The sequence below is a fragment of the Aphelocoma coerulescens genome, chromosome 2 (genome assembly GCF_041296385.1).
Source record: "Aphelocoma coerulescens isolate FSJ_1873_10779 chromosome 2, UR_Acoe_1.0, whole genome shotgun sequence".
Classification (NCBI taxonomy): Eukaryota; Metazoa; Chordata; class Aves; order Passeriformes; family Corvidae; genus Aphelocoma; species Aphelocoma coerulescens.
Genome location: NC_091015.1, coordinates 168,500,726 through 168,519,928, shown reverse-complemented (window position 1 = coordinate 168,519,928; position 19,203 = coordinate 168,500,726). Strand labels below are relative to the sequence as shown.

Here is a 19,203-nt window from a genome sequence, read left to right as displayed (position 1 = left end):
AAAGAATTATTCACACTTGATGCTGTACCAAACAACTGTTCTGATTGGATCATTTTTTGTTTACGAGAAGATCAAGTTAATTGTTCAGGACTACTTCTGCCACGCTCTCATGTGCTTTGGACTTTCAAATATTGTATCATTTCTGAAGTGGGAAGTTGTGGAAGTGTTCAAGATTAGGTTTGACAAGGCTTGGAGAAACTTGGGCTAGTGGAAGGTGTCCCTGCCCATGGCAGGGGAGTGAAAAAAGATGTGATGGTCCCTTCCAACCCAAACCAGTGTGGGATTCTGAGGGACAGGCTGGTGAGTTGGTAAAGCAGCATTCTGGCACTTCCACATGGATATCAGGGACAAAAGTTTTGTTCACTGAAGGACACTGAGCAGCAATTTTTCATGAAAAGGACTCCATTTTGCAGTAGTGGTACATACACCATCTAAAGAAGTCCTTGAGCCCAGGCAACCCCAAACCAGGCTTCCTTCACATAAAGAATTAAAAAATCCGTTGGGAAAAAAAAAAAGACAGTAATTCTAAGGGTTTTGTTAACCCCAGCAGGCAGCCAAGCCTCACAAAGGTGTCCCTCATGATTCCCAGCAGAATGTAATAGAGAATCTTAAAGGTGAGAACACTCCTGGGTGATACAGTTTAACAGCTACAGCAAACCTGCACACACAGGCAAGGCAAAATAAGGGATCACTTCCCTGCTTCCCGTCGGTCAGCAGATGGGGAAAAAAAAGCAGAACTTAGGAAGATGAACTCCATAACACTGAATATCTTCCTCCCTCATTTCCAGCTTAGCTCCTTCAGTTCCCTTCAATCTGTGTGGGTGAAAAGGTTGTAGATTGTGTCACCCCAGGATTAAGATCCTGGATTTGTCTTTTAAGAGGTTCCTGTCAGCACATCTCCCCAGTCTTTTGGGGTCCTGGGACTGGCATCACCTGCCAGGTGCTGAGGGTACACACCGACTGTTGTCCAGGTCATTACTGACAGTGTTAAAGACAGGAACGTCTACTTCACATAAGGATTATCATCAGCTCGTACTCTGGGTGACACATCTGACTGGCTTTTTAGAACAGAAATCATTTATTGCCGTGTAAAATTCTCTGCAAAGATGTGATCCCAGATCAATCTGTAACTGTGAGGTTTGGGAACAGTGATGTGTAACAAGTACCTGCAGGGGACTTTTCTGCCATTATTTTGCCCTATTTCTGCCTGAGCAGAAAATTTAGAATTTGCTTCAGGTGAGCAAATGCTTTAATGAAAACAGGTACAGCTGAGTTACTCGATGGTAATACCCTCCATCACTTCTGTTCTCTCTGTAGTTTCATGTGGTCCTTTGAGAAGATTCACAGGAGCATTGCACACATCTTCCAGGGCGAGCTGGTGGCCAGCTTTGATGAAGAATTCCGCATTTTGTTTGCACAGTCAGAACCTCTCGTTCCTCCAGCCAACGTCTTGGCAAAGGCAGAGAACACGTTCGCCATGGCTCCCTTTGGCAGTAACATGCCTTTCTTTCCCAAAAAAGGCCCCCTGATGTTCCAGAGGGATGACAGTCTCTTCCCCTCCTTCATGGACAGAGTGGATCCGGACAGGTACTTCCTCTCCAATTTTCGACGAGACGACATGCTGCGGCACACTGTGGAGGGCTCAGCCATGCGGATGTATAAAAAGGTGGAAATGGAGAATTCCCAGATGGATCCGGTCAGGGGTTTCCTCCGTTCCAAGCAGCTGGAGTTGGATGCTTTTAAGAGACACAGTTTTGCAGAAGGAACGTTTGAAAATTTTGCTTCTGCCAAGCAGTACACCCGGCAGATGTTCATGAACAACATGGATGAGTTCAAAATCCAATCCAGTCACTTCCAGAAGGACCAGTTCTACCAGTACCAGTTTGAACATCCCCATCTTTCTGGCAGACCTCAGGGATTCTTTGAGAGGATTCGAGGGGGGAGGCCGGGATTCAATGAACTGGAAGACTATGGAGAGGGACCTCGATACCCTGAACTGGAACCCGGTTTCCCACAGGAGGGTTTCCCCTTACGGCTGGATTACGTACCCTCAAATTCTTCCAGGGAGGTGAGACACGGCTCTGACCAGCTGAACCCTGCGGGCAATGGCCCAATGGGAATGATGTTACGGAGGCAGAATATAGGACAGAAATTCATTTGCCAGACTTCTCCCACGCAGAAGCAGAGCCTGGAGCAGCGCCTGTTCCTACAGGACAAGGATGAAGACCAGGATGACGACAAGAACACGCAGGAAAACAGAACAGGGTTACGGAACTGGAGGATTTCTTCGTACCTCAGTGCGTACCAATCTGAACCAGATGAAGGGCTCCCAATGCCGATGGAGTCCGAGGCATATAATGATGCTCTTGGGGATCCCCTCACAAAGCACCCCACTGACCTCGTCCCAGCCTTCAAATCCCCCATGCCTTTCAATAGCAAGCCACTGGGAATTGACAGTGCTAAAGAATCTTCAGATCCTGATAGAGCAGGTGAAGAAACATCAATAATGAAACCAGATGCTTTCAGGTCCAGGATAAATCCCTTGATCCAGAGGAGTTCCAGGCTCAGGTCCTCTCTGATTTTCAGTGCTGCCAAATTAGATCAGCCCAACACCACAATAGAAAAGGTGCAGATGATCCAAAAAGAGCAAATGTCCAGTGAGTTAACAAAGGACAATGAAACCATCAAGACGGCTGCCTCCTCCAAAGTGGCTGAGCTGCTGGAGAAGTACAAAGCTGTGGGCAAGGACACGGAACGGGGCACAGTCACCCACACCAAAGCTGTTTCAGGTTACCTACAGGAGGAATCACAGAATACGGAGAAGAAATGTACCAAATCTGTGCAGTATAAGATTCTGGAGAGCAGGGTGCTGGACTCCAAAGACTCCTGCAGTACTTACAAAATGCATGGAGAGTTGGACAGAGCATTTGGAATGGCCTCATCCACCCCCCAGTTTGGGGACATGTTGAGTAAAGATCCCCTGGCACATCTTGGCACTAAGGTGGACAAGCTGTCATCCCGGTTTTACCCCATCGAGAACAAACCTGCTCTTCCAGAGAAGGAGAGCCTGATATTTGTAGGAGACACTCAGAAATTGGCTCTTCCAGAGAAGAAGGACAGAGTGACCTTCAGAGAAGACACTCCAAAATTAGTCAACACAGAAATGAAGAAATCACAGGTTAGGACAAGTACTACATCCTCAGTTCTAGAAAGCCTGTCTAGAAGTCAAGGGTCTGACAGTTCTCTCAACAAATCTGAGGAAGACTGTTCAAAACAAGAGCAAAATCCCATGGAGTTTTTAAGAAAAGGGTCACTACGGCTGAAGCAGCTTTTGAACCCAAAAGGTGAAAAGAAATTGGAGGAGGAACCTGCTTCTGAGAGTGGGAAGTGTGACAAGCAGGCAGTGGTGCTCAAACGATCGTCCATAGGGGACTGCCAGGAAGCGATGGAAGAAGAAAAATCCCACAAATTCGCAGCACCACTCCCCCCCAAGAGCAGCCAGACAACACAAGGGAGGTTCCCTTCCTCCACAGCCAACATCCTGTACAGCAGCAACTTGCGTGATGACACCAAGGTGATCCTGGAGCAGATCTCTGCCAATAGCCAGAAGAACAGAGCCGAGCTGGCCAAGCAGCTGCCATCTACCAGCAACCCTGACCTCTCCAGGTCAACCACAAGCTTGGAAAGAAAAGGGGAAAAGGAGAAAAGCTGCAACATCCACAGGTCTGAGAGCTTTGGGAGCCAGAAACGGAACCTCCAGCGGCAGCCATCAGAGGATAGAGACACCCTCCTGAAAAAAATGGAGAACATGCGGAAGGAGAAGCGAGTCTACAGCAGGTTCGAGGTGTTCTGCAAGAAGGACGAACACACGAGTCCGAGTGAAGAGGAATATGACACAGATGCCAAAGACAAGAAAATGGGAAAATTCATGCCCAAAATCCTGGGGACCTTCAAGACCAAAAAATGATTCTAGAAATCCTATTTAATTCCATTTAATCACTGACTGTCGCAGGGAAACGAGGAAGAAACTTGTCTATGATGGCTACAAACCCCAATGGCAAGGCTCTTCTTGATTAGTGAGCAGAAACGTATCCAGCATGAGCCTCCCACGGCACAGTTTGCTCAATAAAGTCAGGTGGTATCAAACAACCTTATCACAGTATGTTCCAAATAAAATAATTAAAATGCCAACATGCTTAAAGCACAGAAGTCTCTTTTTTTAAAAACAAGTCTCTGTTAAACCCAAGGAATATTTTCAGCAGACAAAACTATTCCAATTTTGGAAAAGAATTAAAAATAGAAAATGCAATACTTGAGTTTCGGCCAGAAAAGATAAATACATACAGACACACACACACACACACACACACACACAAGTATTAACTGGAAAAAGTATTTAAAGCCCAGTGGTTTCTCAGGTAAAGTTACTCTTTTTCTGTATCTCACAATGAATCAGACACAGGAGGCACCTTTTTGAAGGTTTACAGACAAAAAAATAGTGTAACCAATGTTTTGACCTAATCTGTGGTTCTGATCTCCAGCAGCACAGGCCCAGCTTTTCTATTTACCAGTTCCTGAGCCTGCAGGGTCTGGTTTGCTTGTGGTTTGTTCCTTTGTGTATAGGGAATTACTTGCTTTAGGGGCTGAGCCAGAAGAAGCTGCTGGGGTGCTATTGATGGAGAAGGGCTTGGTTTTAGGATACCTTTTCAGGTGAGTCTGAGTTTAAATAAGCATCTAAAATAAAATCCTGCCTTGGCCAAGTAGTGACTTCCTTGACAGTGGAAGTCACTCTCTCTTCACTTTCCAGTTCATGAGGGAACAGGTCTGGACCAGCATGAGCAGCTGACAGAGCTGGGAGGGAATAACAATCATTTATCACAGGTAGAGTAAAACTTCAGAGACAGAGACAAGGGCTTCAAGTTAATGAGGAAAATGTATCCAAAATCAGCATTGAAACAGGAACATAAAGTTTCCTGTAGTCCCACTGTAGACTGGCAACACCTTCACGATGTCTCAGCAATAGTATCTCATGAAACTTTGCTTTCTGAAAGCAAAAACAGTAAAAATGACCAATTATTCATTGAAGAAGACAGCCCTACCAATAGGCAGTTTCGCTCTCAACACAGCAAATGCTGCTTGAAAAACAAAGATTTTCTGTGGTGCAATATAAAGTATTTATTTTAAAAATATTTACAATATTACACACTAGGGAAGCTGTTAAGTATTGTAGAAGAACCCACCTTTATTTCAAATGCTTTTCTAATTGATTTTAACAAAACCAGACCATGATGGATTCTGTTTATGTAGCCCAGAAGAGTCATAGAAATGAGTGAAGGGCTGTAAGATTATCTGTGAAGAGTTAGGTCTTCATGGTGTTCAGAGAACAGTTACCTGTTCTGCTCAAAAAAATATCTACCATTTAGGCAGACTGCTGACAAATCCTAGAATGGGTAGGAAGGGACCTTTTAAAGGTCACCCAGTCCCAACCCCTGCGTGCTATGGGCCAGGACACCTTCCACTAGACCTGGTGGCTCCATGCCCTGTCCAGCCTGGCCTTGAACATTTCCAGAGATGGGGCAGCCACAGCTTCTCTGGGCAACCTGTGCCAGGGCCTCCCCACCCTCACAGGGAAGGATTTCTTCCCAAATTCCATCTAACCCTGCCCTCTGTCAGTGGGAAGCCTTTCCCCCGTCCTGTCACTGCGGGCTCTTGTCCAAAGTGCCTCTCCAGCTCTCCTAGAGCCCCTTTAGGCACTAGAAGGTCTTCTCAGAGCCTTCTTTCCTCCAGTTCTCCCAGCCTATCTCCAGAGCAGAGGGGCTCAAGCCCTCAGAGCATTTTCTTGGCCTTGCACTTGGCCTTGTTGAACTTCTGGAGGTTCCCCTGGACCCTGAATATGTCTAAAAATCACTCAAGTATCAGAATATTGCGGCTTTCTGTGATTTTTTGCAGTAATTCAAACGAGGAGTATGAACTGACAGCATTCACTGTTCTCACAGTCTGAGAGCAAACACGCAGTGTCCTTGTCTGCTGAGACTGGAAGGCAGAGGGGCTGGATTCCCTTTCCTATTAGCTTGTCCAGAGGAAAGGAGGACATTGTCCTATGCAGTGAATAAAGCATTTCCTCATATTTTGCTCTCCCCTGCTGCCCTTGTTTAGTCAGGGGCTGAGGGATGAGCTGTACTTCACCTGTCTGGAACATCTCCACATTCACTGCTCAGGGTTTTCAGAGGCCTTGGCTATTGGAAGACTCTGCAGTGCAGATTTACTGATGGTTCCGTAGGCCTGGGAGTAGCTGCCCATTGATGCCCTTGGATCACCCGCAGCTCCCACGTTTGCAGTGATCTGAAACATCTTTTTACTGGGCTTTAGAAGGGGACGAACATCGTTGCTGTTACACTGAGAGTTTCTGGGATTCTGTGTGAGAAAGAAAAGCCAAGGAAAGTTAATAACCTGGAATCAGCTTTCTGGAATGCAAATAGGACACAGATTGGGCTTTGGTCAGCATTATCCTCTCAAAAAACAAACACAAACTCAGGGCATTTGTAGGCTGATCTTCTCCCTCTTCTGCTCTTCCTGTCACAGAAAGTTGGTCACAATTCCCTAAAGATTCTTCCAAATGCATTGGTCATGTGTACACCTGCATGTACAGCAAGCTCCACAATCCCATCTTGGGGAATAAATGGCTTCTCTCACTCTCAAAACATTTTGGAAGGGATTCCAAATCAGAGGGGCTGAAAGGTGGGTTGCAAGTGTGCTACTGGACATGCTTGAAAGTTTCTGACAACCTGGGCTAGTGGAAGGTGTCCCTGACCATGGCACAGGGGTGGAATGAGTTTTTAGGTCCCTTCCAACCCAAGCAGTCTGTGATTCTGTGATTCTGATTCTATGAATCTGTGGTTCCTCCTTCCGTACTCTTCCTCTGTCATAAGCTTCCTCCCATCACTTCTGCAGGTGCCAGCAGTCACCAGGCAGCAGACAGCCAGCTCAGGAAGAAAAAAAGGCAGGAGCAAGAGGTCATTAAAGAACGCAGTGAGGGTAAGGACTTTTGCAAGGAAGCATGGCCAAGAAGGGAAGAGGGAGGAGCAGAGAGGACAGGACTGACACCTTCACGGCTCAGCAACAGCAATTCATTAGAAATGCAGAAACATGAAATCACAGAATCACTGAGGTTGGAAAAGCCCTCTGAGCCCACTGGGTCCAACTGCTCCCGCAGCACTGCCAAGACTACCACTAATCTATGTCTCCACATGCCATATCCACACAGCTGTTAAATCTCCCCAGGGATGGGGACTCCACCCCTGCCCTGAGGCAGTCTGTGCCAGGGCTGGACAGCCCTTTGCAGGTGGGTTTTTTCCAATATCCAACCTAAACCTCCCCTGGAACCACTTGAGGCCATTTCCTCTTACCCTGTCACTTGCAGAGCCCAAGCCCCGCCTGGCTGCACCCTCCTGTCAGGGAGTTGCAGAGAGTGAGAAGGTCCCACCTGAGCCTCCTTTCCTCTACAGCTACTTCTGCTGCTCCAGACCCTCCCCCAGCTCTGTTCCCTTCTCTGGACACACTCCAGCCCCTCAATGTGGCCCCTCCTTTCTTGTGAGGAGCCCAAACTTGTCCCCAGGATTGGAGGTCCCTCAGCAGTGTCCAGCATAGGGGACAGGTACTGCCCTGGGCATCTGACCACACCGTGGCTGGTACAAGCCAGGTGCCATTGGTCTCTTGCCCACCTGGGCACACCTAGGCTCATGTTCAGCTGCTATCATCAGCACCAGCAGGTGACCTTTTCCAGCTTTCCAGCCACTCTGCCTGGAGCACTACAGGGAGTTGCTGTGACCCAGGTTACCACAAGTAAGGGTTAGAAGTTAAGCTACTCACATTGTAAAGGCTCTGCACACTGGTAGGAGAGAGCCGAGTGTTTGGCTGTGTGATTTGTCTCCCTAGTTTCCCATTGTTGGGGATTCTGGACTGTTGAGGTGGTGCAGAACAGTTCCTGATCCCAGCACCAGGATTTGCATTTCCTGCAGAAGGAAAAACATGAGAGAAAGTAGGAAAATTGGAAGAACACAGAACACATTGACTGAGGCAGGAGCAGTCCCATACTCAACACTCATTCAACAATGTTTTGTTCTCATGTCATTTCCCTCCCACACTTTCACCCCCTCATTTTACCAAATTCAAACTTGCATCAATTTGCAAATTCCCTTATTTCTTTTACACCACTCATTCTCTCTTCCCCACAACAATACCCCAAGGGGCATTATACCTCCTGGTATAGGAGGGTGGTACCTACTCTGCACAGTGGTGTGTGTGATGGGGTTGTACATCATCACACTAGTCTGTGACCTCTGACACACAGTTCTAGCCAAATCCTTGCTCTGGCTGGATCCTATTGGCTGGACCCCAGCTGTGGCTCCAGTGTGCACATGTGAAGGGTTTAGAAGAGGGGGTGTTGGTTCTTGCTGGCCTTTCCTGACAGGTACAGCCACTGAGCTGAAACCTGAGAGAAGTGTGCTGGATTCAGACTGGCTCAGCTGAATGTTTTCTCTCTGCCCTTGCTCCTTTGGAAGGCTCTTTGACTTCTTTTCAAGGATCATCTGCAGAACAGAAAAGTAGGTTAGACTTAATACAGCAATACAGCAGAAAAATAAAACATCAAAACAAAGAGGAATACTTAAAAATATCTGCAATTTATTTTACAGGGTAAGTAACAAGTATAATATAACTAAATGATCTTTAAAGGCCCTTCCAACCCAAACCATTCTGTGAGTCTTTCTCAGACATCATGCTTCAGAGATTTTTCTTTGCCATGTGGGAATTTAACATATAAAGGTCTCTCAAAGATTATGACAGTATGGAACTGGCCGATCAAACACCAAGGTGTAACTGGGCCAGCAGGTACCGAAAGCCCAGGAGAACACCAAGACAATGACAGAATTCGTTAGGTGTGTGCAAGAATGGCAGGTTACCTGGAGGATTAGGATTTGGGAAAATAGGATGAAAGTACCTCATATAATTTATTTCGATATTCTGCCACAGACAGCTGGACATCATCACCCAAAGGAAGGATCACATCAAAATCCAAAGAGGGCTCCCTAGAAGGACAGTGAAATCTGAGGAAATGAGAACACATCATGTAATTCACTGACTGGAAACAGATTATAAAAATTTAAACAGGATTGTTAAACAATCTCGTGTAAATAGAGTTGGAGAAAAAGAATTAGTTTTGCCATTTTTTCTGTAACGCATTTAAAGAAAATTTTTGCCAAGAGCAGGTTTGTAATGTCTCAGAAGACATCGGGGAAGCTCCATACCAGTGTCACTCTCACCTGTTCACATAAGGATGCTGCAGAGCCTCCTCTGCTGTGAGCCGTTTGTCAGGGTTAAATACCAGAAGTTTCTTCAGCAGATCCAAGGCAGGCAATGGTGTAGAGGATGGGAAAATCTCCTCAAATGCTACTCGCTGCCTAGAAGTCAGAAAACAATGATACAAGCTCTCAGTGTCTAATTCCCAAGTGAAGGCAGGAATGACAGTTCTAGGGTCAAGGTGACAACAGACACAAGTTCACTCACAAACTGTGTGTCATAATCATTGAATCCTAGAATGGTTTGGCTGGGAAGGGACCTTAAAGTTCATCACTTTCCAGCCCCATGATCCCACAAATCTAGACCTGAGATCACAGAAACATACTTCTCTGTAAATTACAGAGAAGATAAAGTTTGAAAATCTGGTTTTGCATTTTGAAATCCTAAATATAATTGTGAACATAATGAAGAAGAAAGTATCTTGAAAAAATCAGTTTTAAGCACCAAATCTTACTCATATTTTAAATAATTTCTATTTAAGGAGACAACTTAGAGCCCCTTCCAGTGCCATAAGAGGCTCCAAGACAGCTGGAGAGAGACTTTGGACAAGGGCCTGGAGTGACAGGACAAGTGGGAAGGGCTTCCCACTGCCAGAGGGCAGGGTTAGATGGGATATTGGGAAGAAATCCTTCCCTGTGAGGGTAGTGAGGGACTGCAATGATTTCCTGGAGAAGCTGTGGCTGCCCCATCCCTGGAAGGCCAGGTTGGATGGGGCTTGGAGCAACCTGGTCTAGTGAAAGGTGTCCCTGTCCATGTCAGGGGGATAGAATGAGATGATCTTTAAGGTCCCTTCCCACCCAAACTATTCTGTGGTTCCATGATTCCATGGTCCTACATTAGATGATCCAAGCCACACGAACACCTCAAGCTTACCGGGAACTCATGTGGTTAATAACGGAGGCCTTGTACTCTGACTGCAGAGCCAAAATATCTGCAATAATAAAAAGATACTGTTACTGCCAAGATGAGGATTAGCAGAGGTACACAGTTTATGAAGGAAAGCAAATATTTGATATTAACATAAGAAATTATCCTCATAAAACTCAGTCGGAGATCTATGGAAGGGGGATGGAATATTTACTTACAAATTTTCTAAGCTGATTTTTGAATTCCTATTTATAAATCATACACTTCATAAACTTGCACTCTCATAGCAACAGATGCAGAAGCACCAGGATATCTGAACTTCTTATTTTCCTCTAACATTCAAGATGAAAACTTTCATTTCTTTGGAAAGGTGCCAGAATGAATAAGAGATACCTTCTTCCCTGACCCAGCCAGGCTGCTTTCTTCCACTCTTAACCCTTTCTCTAGACACCTTTCCTCGCAGCAGAGTCCTACCTTCTGGGGACGGAGCAGGGATGACCCTCAGGATCTGCTCTATTTGATTCATTGTTGATGTCCCAGGGAAAAGAGGCTTTCCAAGCAGCATCTCGCCGAGAATACAGCCAATGCTCCACATGTCTACACCCTTAGTGTAACTACAAACAGGAAGAGAACAGAGGTAGGATTAAATCAAGCAAATATTCTCCTGTACCTGGTATTCACATCACCTACATTGATTTATTTGCTAGAGAGCATGCTTGGTGACTTCTCAGATGTAAATGCTCACAGGTTTGAACTATCAGTTGAGTAACATTTGGGTATCATGAGACTGGCATGCATGAAACAGAAAGGAGATTTATCCTACTCAAAGTCTAGTCTAAGAAGCCATAAAAGGAAATATATTACAGGAAAATGCCAGAACAAAGTAATATATTAAAGGTAATGCCAGAACAAGGTATTATAGCCTTTTCATATGACCAAGAATGAAGATACATATTCTTTGGAAACAATTGACTTTGGTCACAATGTATGCACAAAGTGTTACAATTACTTAAGAACTACATTTTTAAGCAAAGTAAATGCCAAACAATGGGTATAGGACAGTTTGCAAAACATCCATATTTAAAATTCGGGATACTACCCCAGCATCTATTTATTTACTTTTCTGGTTTTCCATAAGCCTGACTAACAGGCACCTGGTTCAAAATTTGATTAGGGAATATTTCATGAAGGTCTATCAAAAAACACTGCTTCAATTTGGAAAAGAGGACTTAAGTTCTCAAGCAAATTTTATAAAATTGGGTTTAATGGAGAAGAAATAAGTCTGGTGGGAGAAAGGGTGACAAACAGATGAGCTGCTCATGTACATACACTCAGTCTAAGGGCACAAGAAGGCTATGAACATGTTCATGAGAGGTTTTTATGTCACAGAAGTTTAACTGTATATTGAGCAAACAGACTGGTGACATGACACTGCATCTGGTGACACTGAAAATTAAAAAACTGAAGACTTTTAGACAAAAAAATTTGCAAGTGGTGAAGTCCCAGGCTCCCATCCCTTCACTCACTTGCGAGAGGCCAGTAAGATCTCGGGGGCTCGGTACCAGCGTGTGGCCACATACTCGGTCAGTGCAGGGGTGGGCTGGTCCTCACTCAGCTGGCACAGGGAACGGGCCAGGCCGAAGTCACACAGCTTCACACAGCACTGTGCATCCAGCAGGATATTGGAAGGCTGGATTGAACACAGGAGAATTAATTAGCCTTTTACTCTCTGAATAGCAGAAGATTATTATCAAGGTTCTTTTACTAGTCTCATATATTTCTTCGTACTTTTCCTACGGAGTCAGGCTGGGACAGCTGGGGGTATTCACCCTGGAGAAAAGGCTCGAAGGAGATCTTAGAGCTCCTTGCAGTGCCTAAAGGGGTGCCAAGAGAGTTTGAGAGGGACTTTGAACATGGGTCTGTAAGGACAACACAAGCAGGAACGGCTTCCCACTGACAGAGGGCAGGAACAGATGGGATATTGCAAAGGAATTCTTCCCTCTGAGGGTGGTAAGGCCCTGGCACCAGCTGCCCAGAGAAGCTGTGGGTGCCCCATCCCTGGAAGTTTTCCAGGCCAGGTTGGACTGGGCTTGGAGCAACCTGGGATAGTGGAAGGTGTCCCTGTCCATGGCAGGAGGTGGGAACGGATGGGCTTTGAAGGTCCCTTCCATCCCAAATCAGTCTGTGATTTTATTTATTGTTCAACACAAAACTGCAGTGAAGGATACAGACCATGACCAAAATGTACCTTCTGATCCCTGTGAATAACATTCCCTGAGTGGATGAATTTAGTTGCCCTCAGGAGTTGGTAGACAATGTAACACTTGTGGATGTCTTTCAGCAAATTCCCCTTCTTAATCACAGCATGTAAATCTGTCTCTGTAATACATTATACCAGTAATATATTTACATCAGTAAATATCAGTAGTATCACAAACATCCATATGTATAATGTATATCACACACTACCAAAGTGATAACAAGGATAACTCCTAAGAGAGGCTGGGTTTGAATGGCTGCTGCAATACTCAGTCTCACCCATGGACTCGAAGATGAGGTAGATGTCCTTGTCATTCTCTGCTTGGATAACATCGAGCAGCTTGATGATATTTGGATGTTCTCCAAATTTCTGCACAGGGAAGAGACCCAGCTGTCAAATTCATGTGTTTTGCTTGTGAATCATAAAAAAGGACAATAACATATTTCCATTTGTATTACTGTCTAGAACAAACATTAACGTGCTGTTCCCTCCATTAGGCTTCTTCTGAAATAAACTTAAAAAAAGGATTCAAGTTTGTTCCATAGTAGGAAACCAGTCAGTTAATCAAAAAAATAATCTCTGTTGAATGAGACATTTGTTCTAAAACTCTCTCTATACCATTTATAATGAAATCCAGCCCCCTTAATGCACACACATTTCCTATTGAACCCCAGAATTTTTGTGGCATGCAAATAGATCATAGTTGCCATCAACATTATAGTTAAAAACCCAAACAATACCAGAACATGTCGATCTGAGGGCTGGCTCAGACACTCACAGGCTGCGTTGAGGAACTGACTGCATGGAGATCAGACAGCACCCAGAGATACCTGAACACAGCTATCACACTGCAGGTGGAGTCCATCCTCACGTTTTTGCAGACTGACAATCCTGATGGGATCATTAAGTTCATCCCCAGCTTTAACAGCCTTTATTTCCCGTGGGAGTGTGTTTACTTTGGTTCCGTCCGGGTCTCCCCTCTATGTTCCTTAAGTGTGGTGTACCCCAGTTGGCGCCCCCCCTGTTTTATTAAAATCACCCTATATGACAGTTTTGTCTCCTCCCAGGACCCTGTCTGTCACTCTGGCACCCCTCCTAGGCTTCTGGAAAGTTCTAGCCAGGCGGCCAGGTGATTAGTCCTGGGAAAGGAGTCCCTCCCATCCCCTGTTACAGTTGGTTCCCTTATGTGTCCCTCGTTCTGTTTGCCACACCCTTCCCTTCCCTGGTTGGTTGATCTGTACTCCCCCCTCTTGTCTCCCCCCCCCCCATAAAATCCCTTGCACGAGATCGGCAGGTGCGCAGGATTGGGCACCCTCTGGTGGTTGAGGTCCCTCCGTTCGGAGGGCCAATAAACTTTCTGGATTTAACCCAACTCTGAGCCTGCCCCATTTCCTCCGCCGTCTGCCTTTATCGCCGCGGTCCCTTGGAAGGAACCACGAGCCAGACCTTTGATCACTCCGATATCAGAGGCTGGCCCCCGCAGCCTGCTGTGTCCCGAGCTGACCGGGCTGAATGGGAACTGTTCATAGAGGACACAAAGGCAATTTCCCACTTCTGTGCAGCCAGGGACACAGTAAACACTTCATAATAGACCAACATTTTATAATGCATAACATCTAGGAAAGTTCACAAAACAACACACTCACCTGCAGCAACCTGTGAAAACACACTCACAAAGCAGTGATACTCAGCCAGGCCATCACACGCTTTGTTTTCATTCTGAGGAGAACAGTCAAAATACCCATCCAAATGATCTAAAGAAGGTTTTTACCCAAAAGGGGATATTGTTCTAGAGATGCAGCTAAATCTTGACAGTGTTACTTGAATACTATTTAAGAAGGAAAATTCCACTGTCTCACACTGCCTTGCCCTGGAACTGATAACAGAAAGTCATGAAAAAATTTCAATCTGTACTGAAAAAAACATGTTACCTTGAAAAAAACCTTGTCAGGGCCAGTTCTATTAATCTTTGCTTAATGAATAATAATGCTACTAACATACTTACCAAAATGACATTCTAAAATTTGCCTAAAATGTACCTGGAGATCTACAACTACACTGAACAGCAAACACAAAACCTGCAAGCAATGACCAGAGCATCAGAGAATCATTCACACCTCAGATTCTACAGCAACTTCTCAGTTAGAATAATTGAGATACATAATATAAAACAATAACCTAGTCCATCAAATGGCCTTGTGATAAATATCAAGACGGAACAAAGCAATTATTATGCGCAGACAAACAAATTAAGACAAACATCCAGTTATGAATAACGGAGCATTTTTCACATCTTTTCCTTTCTGAGCCCTCAGTCTTGAACCTCAAGAAAGAGTTTTAAAACAGGAGGGGAAACTATAATTCTTAAAGTCTATTGAGCACCAAAAGTCACGGAAGTACAGGCTGAACGGCACATTAACTTCGCTCTCCCTGCCCTCCACTGCCAAGTGACTCCTTCTTTCCTTCAGAAGAAATATCCCTTTTTCCCCTGCTCCTCCTACATCCATCCATTCCAGGACTTCTGCACTTTCAGAGATGATCTAACAGGTAATTCATTTCTAAGGAACTGTTTATATTTTTAGCTTTAAAGTTTGCAGCTTCTATTTCAGGCTTCAAGAATGACTAAAAAGTAAAAAAACATAATCTCTTTCCTACTTGAACTTGGCAGTCTTAGGAAATACCTCTTCTATGAGCCCTGCCTCACTTGTGTCCTTAGAAAATCACAAGTTATAACAACATTATTCCAAAATATTGATGTTTCTACATGGTAAGGCTGAGGAGGAGTGGACAGATAATTGGAATGCCACTGATAAGGTCAATTATATCAAAACAAGAGTAGTCTTAAGTTATTCCTTGCAGAACTTCCCTTTTTAGTTTTGGTCGATTCTTTTAAGTGATTAAATTGCATACCGCATGATGGAGGAAAAGAATTTTGGCATGTAAATCCCTCTCCCACCCCAGCCCCTCCTCCAATCATGGCAGTTAAAACATAAGAGAAACAGTTTCTATCCACAGAGAAGCAAGAAGTGACAGAAGGTGCAAGTCAATGTGTTGATGCTGCAGCAGACACATTGCTAAAAGTGGGGAAAGGGCAGGAAAGAGTAAAAACAAGCCCAAATGGAGAGTGTTTCATTCAGATGGGTTCACCCTGAAAGGCCCTTTGCCAAGATGGTGCAGAAAAGAAATTAGAGTTATCAACACTAATCAATGACCCCTGCATTTTGGAAAACAACGGGAACAAAATACTTAGAGACCAGAGATAATAAAAAATCAGAGAAGAGGGGGAACATTACCTGCAGGAACATAATCTCTCGAAATGTTCTCTAGAAATAAAGAATAAACAGTTTATTATCACTTCAAGACAATGGCAGAACAGAGATACACTTCAGTGACAGGGTTAAATCCACTCCTCTTTGTACGTGCCATGATACACAAAGCTTGGTATTTATTGCTTGTTTTTATCCCAATATAGCTGCAGACTGTATTGTTACATGCATAATTATCATCTTTCAGAGACAAAAATCCTGAAAATACCTATGGAATCCCACCACATCTCAGAACACATCAGGACAATAATTTCTCACCTGAGCATCTGTTCTGTTCCTGAAAGCATCAAAAATCTTTTTAACAGCAACTGTTTCTCCTGTCTTGCGGTCAATTGCTTTCCAGACAATGCCATAGGCCTGGGGAGAAACACAGGCAGGTGAGCAGTGTGCTGACACCTGCACGCAGCTCAGGCCTGAAGTGGAACCAGGATGTATTCAACGAGGGACTGGAATCAGAGATGATGGAAGCTACATGGAAGAGAGCGATTAGACCAAGGAGCCAATCTACTCAGGAGACAGACTGAGAGAGTTGGGGTTGTTCAGCCTGGAGTAGAGAAGGCTGCAGGGAGACTTTAGAGCTCCTTCATGCATAAAGGGGCTCCAAGAGAGCTTGAGAAGGACTTTGAACCAGGGCTTGGAGTGACAACACGATTTGGAAGGGCTTCCCACTGTCAGAGGGCAGGGTTTAGATGGGATCTTGGGAAGAAATCCTTCCCTGTGAGGGTGGGGAGACCTGGCACAGGTTACCCCAAGAAGGTGTGGCTGCCCCATCCCTGGAAGTGTCCAAGCCCAGGCTGGATGGGGGCTTAGAGCAACCGGGTCTAGTGTAAGGTGTCCCTACCCACGGCAGGAGGTGGGATTCAGCAGGTTTTAAGGTCTCTTTCAACCCAAACTATCCTGTGGTTCCATGACTCTATGTATTGGAGAGCAGCCCTGAGGAGAAGGACTTGGGGGTGCTGCTGGATGAAAAACTGGAAATGAACTCACATGCACTAGCAACCCAGACAGCCAACCATGTCCTGGGATGCATCAAAAGAAGGACAACCAGGGGATCAGGCCCAGCCAGTTCAGGGTTGTGACAGGCAGGTCCTGCCTGACCAACCTGATCTCCCTCTGTGACAGTGTGACCTTCTCAGTGGCTGAGGGAAAGGCTGTGGATGTGTCTGCCTGGACTCGAGTAAAGCTCTGACACCGTTTCCCACAACATTTTCCTGGAGAACCTGGCTGCTCCTGGCCTGGACAGGTGCACTGCTTGGTGGCTCATGGCTGGGCCCAGGGAGTGGTGGGCAATGGGGCTACATCCAGCTGGGGCCGGACACCAGTGGGATTCCCTAGGCTCAGTAGTGGGGCCAGTCCTGTTTAATATCTGTATCAATGCTCTGGACAAGGGGTTTGAGGGCACCTCAGCCAGCTCACAGAGGACACCAGGCTGGGCAGGGGCATGGATCTGCAGGAGGGCAGGAACCTCTGCAGAGGGGTTTGGAAAGGCAGCATCGATGGCCCTTGCACCGAGGCCAGTGGTGCAAGGGTCAACAAGGCCAAGTGACAGGTCTTGCTCTTGGGTCACAACAACTCAATGAAACACGTCAGGCTTGGGACAGAGTGGCTGGAAAGCTGGAAAAGGACCTGGTGGTGCTGGTGACAGTGGCTGAATATGAACCCACGTGGCAAGATGGTGGCAAGATGCCAATGGCACCTAGTTTTTGGCAGCCATGGTGTGGGTGGCAGGTCAAGAGAGATAATTCTTCCCCTGTATTTGACTTTGGTGAGATTCCCACCTGGAGCACTCAGTACAAGAAAGATGCAGACCAGTCTGAGCAGGTGCAGAGAAGGGCCATGGAGATGCTCCGAGGGCTGGAGGCCCTCTGCTCTGGAGCCAGGCTGAGAGAGCTGGGGGTGTTCAATCTGGAGAAGAGAAGGCTCAAAGGAGAACTCACTGTGGTCTTTCAATACTGGAGGGGGGTTGATAAGAAGGATGGAGAGAGACTTTTTACTAAAGTCTGTAGTGACAGCATCCCTGCACCACAGAATTGCTGAGGTTGGAAAAGCCCTCCAAGACCATTGGGTCCAACCACTAACACAGCACTGTCAGATCCAACACTAAACCTTTTTTTTTCCAATTAAAAGCTGTGCTGTCTGTTAAGGGAACAGGAACTTCTACCTGAGTTTTCCCTATTCTGGATGAGTGTGATACTTGCAAATGATGACTGCTCAGTCTCACTTGTGGCACAGATCCAGTTTTTTTATTTTAGGCATAGATTTGAATCTTGACTTTCCACAGTTTAGGAGCTGCTTTACCTTTGGACAACGGGATCGTATCCCACGCAGAAATGCCCATTTAATGTTTAAATACTTGCACAAAGCAAAAGAGCTGCAATGTGTGATTCTAGTGATTAAATAGTCATGTAACGACACCAAGGCAGACTTCCCAGTAACATCTGTGGTCCGGAGCATGGGATCAGGACCTTTGCCATGCATGAGGCAGTACAAACAGTTGTACAAGTACCTCAGGTAAGTGCTACAGTACTACTCTGCTGGCAACTGGGAAACAGCCTCAAGTTGTGCCAGGGGAGGTTTAGGCTGGATATTGGAAAAAACCCTCCTGCAAAAGGCTGTGCAGCCCTGGCACAGACTGTCTCAGGGCAGGGGTGGAGTCCCCATCCCTGGGAGGATTTAACAGCCGTGTGGATGTGGCACATAGAGACATGGATTAGTGGTGGCTTTGGCATTGCTGGGGGAGCAGTTGGACTCAACAGGCTCAGAGGGCTTTTCCACCTCAGTGATTCCTTGACTCTGTGAAGATGATGAGGGAAATACTTAAATGCTTGTATCAATAAACTAAGCGATGGCAAAGAGCTGCCAGAATAGAAAAGCAGATAACTGGGGAGGGTTTAGAGACTGTCTGAGGAGACATATCTTAGAAATTACCATTGGCTCATGTATAAAAATACATTTTATGGAGAAAATATGACGATGCACCATGATCTGAAGTGATGGGGTTACAGTAAATGTAGAAGGATTTGGCAGGCACAAAGAGAATGTATTTTGAGACTCAGATCCATTTTACTATTTATTCTTGAGCTCTTACAGTCCCCGGGAGTTCCCCTGGGTCACCTGGAGCTCCCACGGGGCCCTGAGCGACAGAGTTCCCACGGGCGCCTGAACTCCCAAACACCCCCTCAGCTCCCCTGGGCCGCCTGAAGCTCTCACGGTGCCCTGAACTCCACACGGGCCCCCCGAGCTCTCATGGGCCCTCCCAGCTCCCACGATCACCCCAGCTCCTACAGGCCAGCCCCCCCGCCAGGCACTCACCCCCTTGCCCAGGCGCCTCTTGATCTCGTATTTGCGGCACACGAGCGGCTCCACCTCGGGCGGGCTCATGGCGGCACCTCC

The 19,203-nt window shown here is 45.9% G+C and overlaps 2 protein-coding genes across 11 annotated transcripts in view; one reads left to right on the top strand and one right to left on the bottom strand.

Annotated features, from left to right (window-relative positions):
* FAM83H (family with sequence similarity 83 member H) overlaps positions 1–3,977 on the top strand; it is a 25,100-nt gene extending 21,123 nt beyond the window's left edge. For all 6 annotated transcript variants that reach the window (XM_069005661.1, XM_069005663.1, XM_069005666.1 and 3 more), the window contains one exon: positions 1,318–3,977. In XM_069005661.1, the coding sequence (XP_068861762.1) occupies positions 1,318–3,967 (2,650 nt within the window). In that variant the 3' untranslated portion in view covers positions 3,968–3,977. The remainder of the gene's footprint in view (positions 1–1,317) is intronic.
* MAPK15 (mitogen-activated protein kinase 15) overlaps positions 1–19,203 on the bottom strand; it is a 24,744-nt gene extending 5,541 nt beyond the window's left edge. The window contains exons 1-14 of one of the 5 annotated variants that reach the window (XM_069005670.1): positions 19,123–19,203; positions 16,069–16,167; positions 15,778–15,807; positions 12,694–12,853; positions 12,473–12,603; positions 11,751–11,914; positions 10,699–10,838; positions 10,231–10,288; positions 9,321–9,458; positions 8,999–9,104; positions 8,285–8,588; positions 7,870–8,012; positions 6,187–6,414; positions 2,709–2,794 (exon numbers count right to left, since the gene is read on the bottom strand). In XM_069005670.1, the coding sequence (XP_068861771.1) occupies positions 6,208–6,414; positions 7,870–8,012; positions 8,285–8,588; positions 8,999–9,104; positions 9,321–9,458; positions 10,231–10,288; positions 10,699–10,838; positions 11,751–11,914; positions 12,473–12,603; positions 12,694–12,853; positions 15,778–15,807; positions 16,069–16,167; positions 19,123–19,191 (1,749 nt within the window). In that variant the 5' untranslated portion in view covers positions 19,192–19,203 and the 3' untranslated portion in view covers positions 2,709–2,794; positions 6,187–6,207. Of the gene's footprint in view, positions 1–2,708; positions 2,795–4,965; positions 5,045–5,076; positions 6,415–7,869; positions 8,013–8,284; positions 8,589–8,998; positions 9,105–9,320; positions 9,459–10,230; positions 10,289–10,698; positions 10,839–11,750; positions 11,915–12,472; positions 12,604–12,693; positions 12,854–15,777; positions 15,808–16,068; positions 16,168–19,122 lie in introns of those variants that run through there. The other 4 variants (XM_069005669.1, XM_069005671.1, XM_069005668.1 and 1 more) reach the window with 4 other exon arrangements.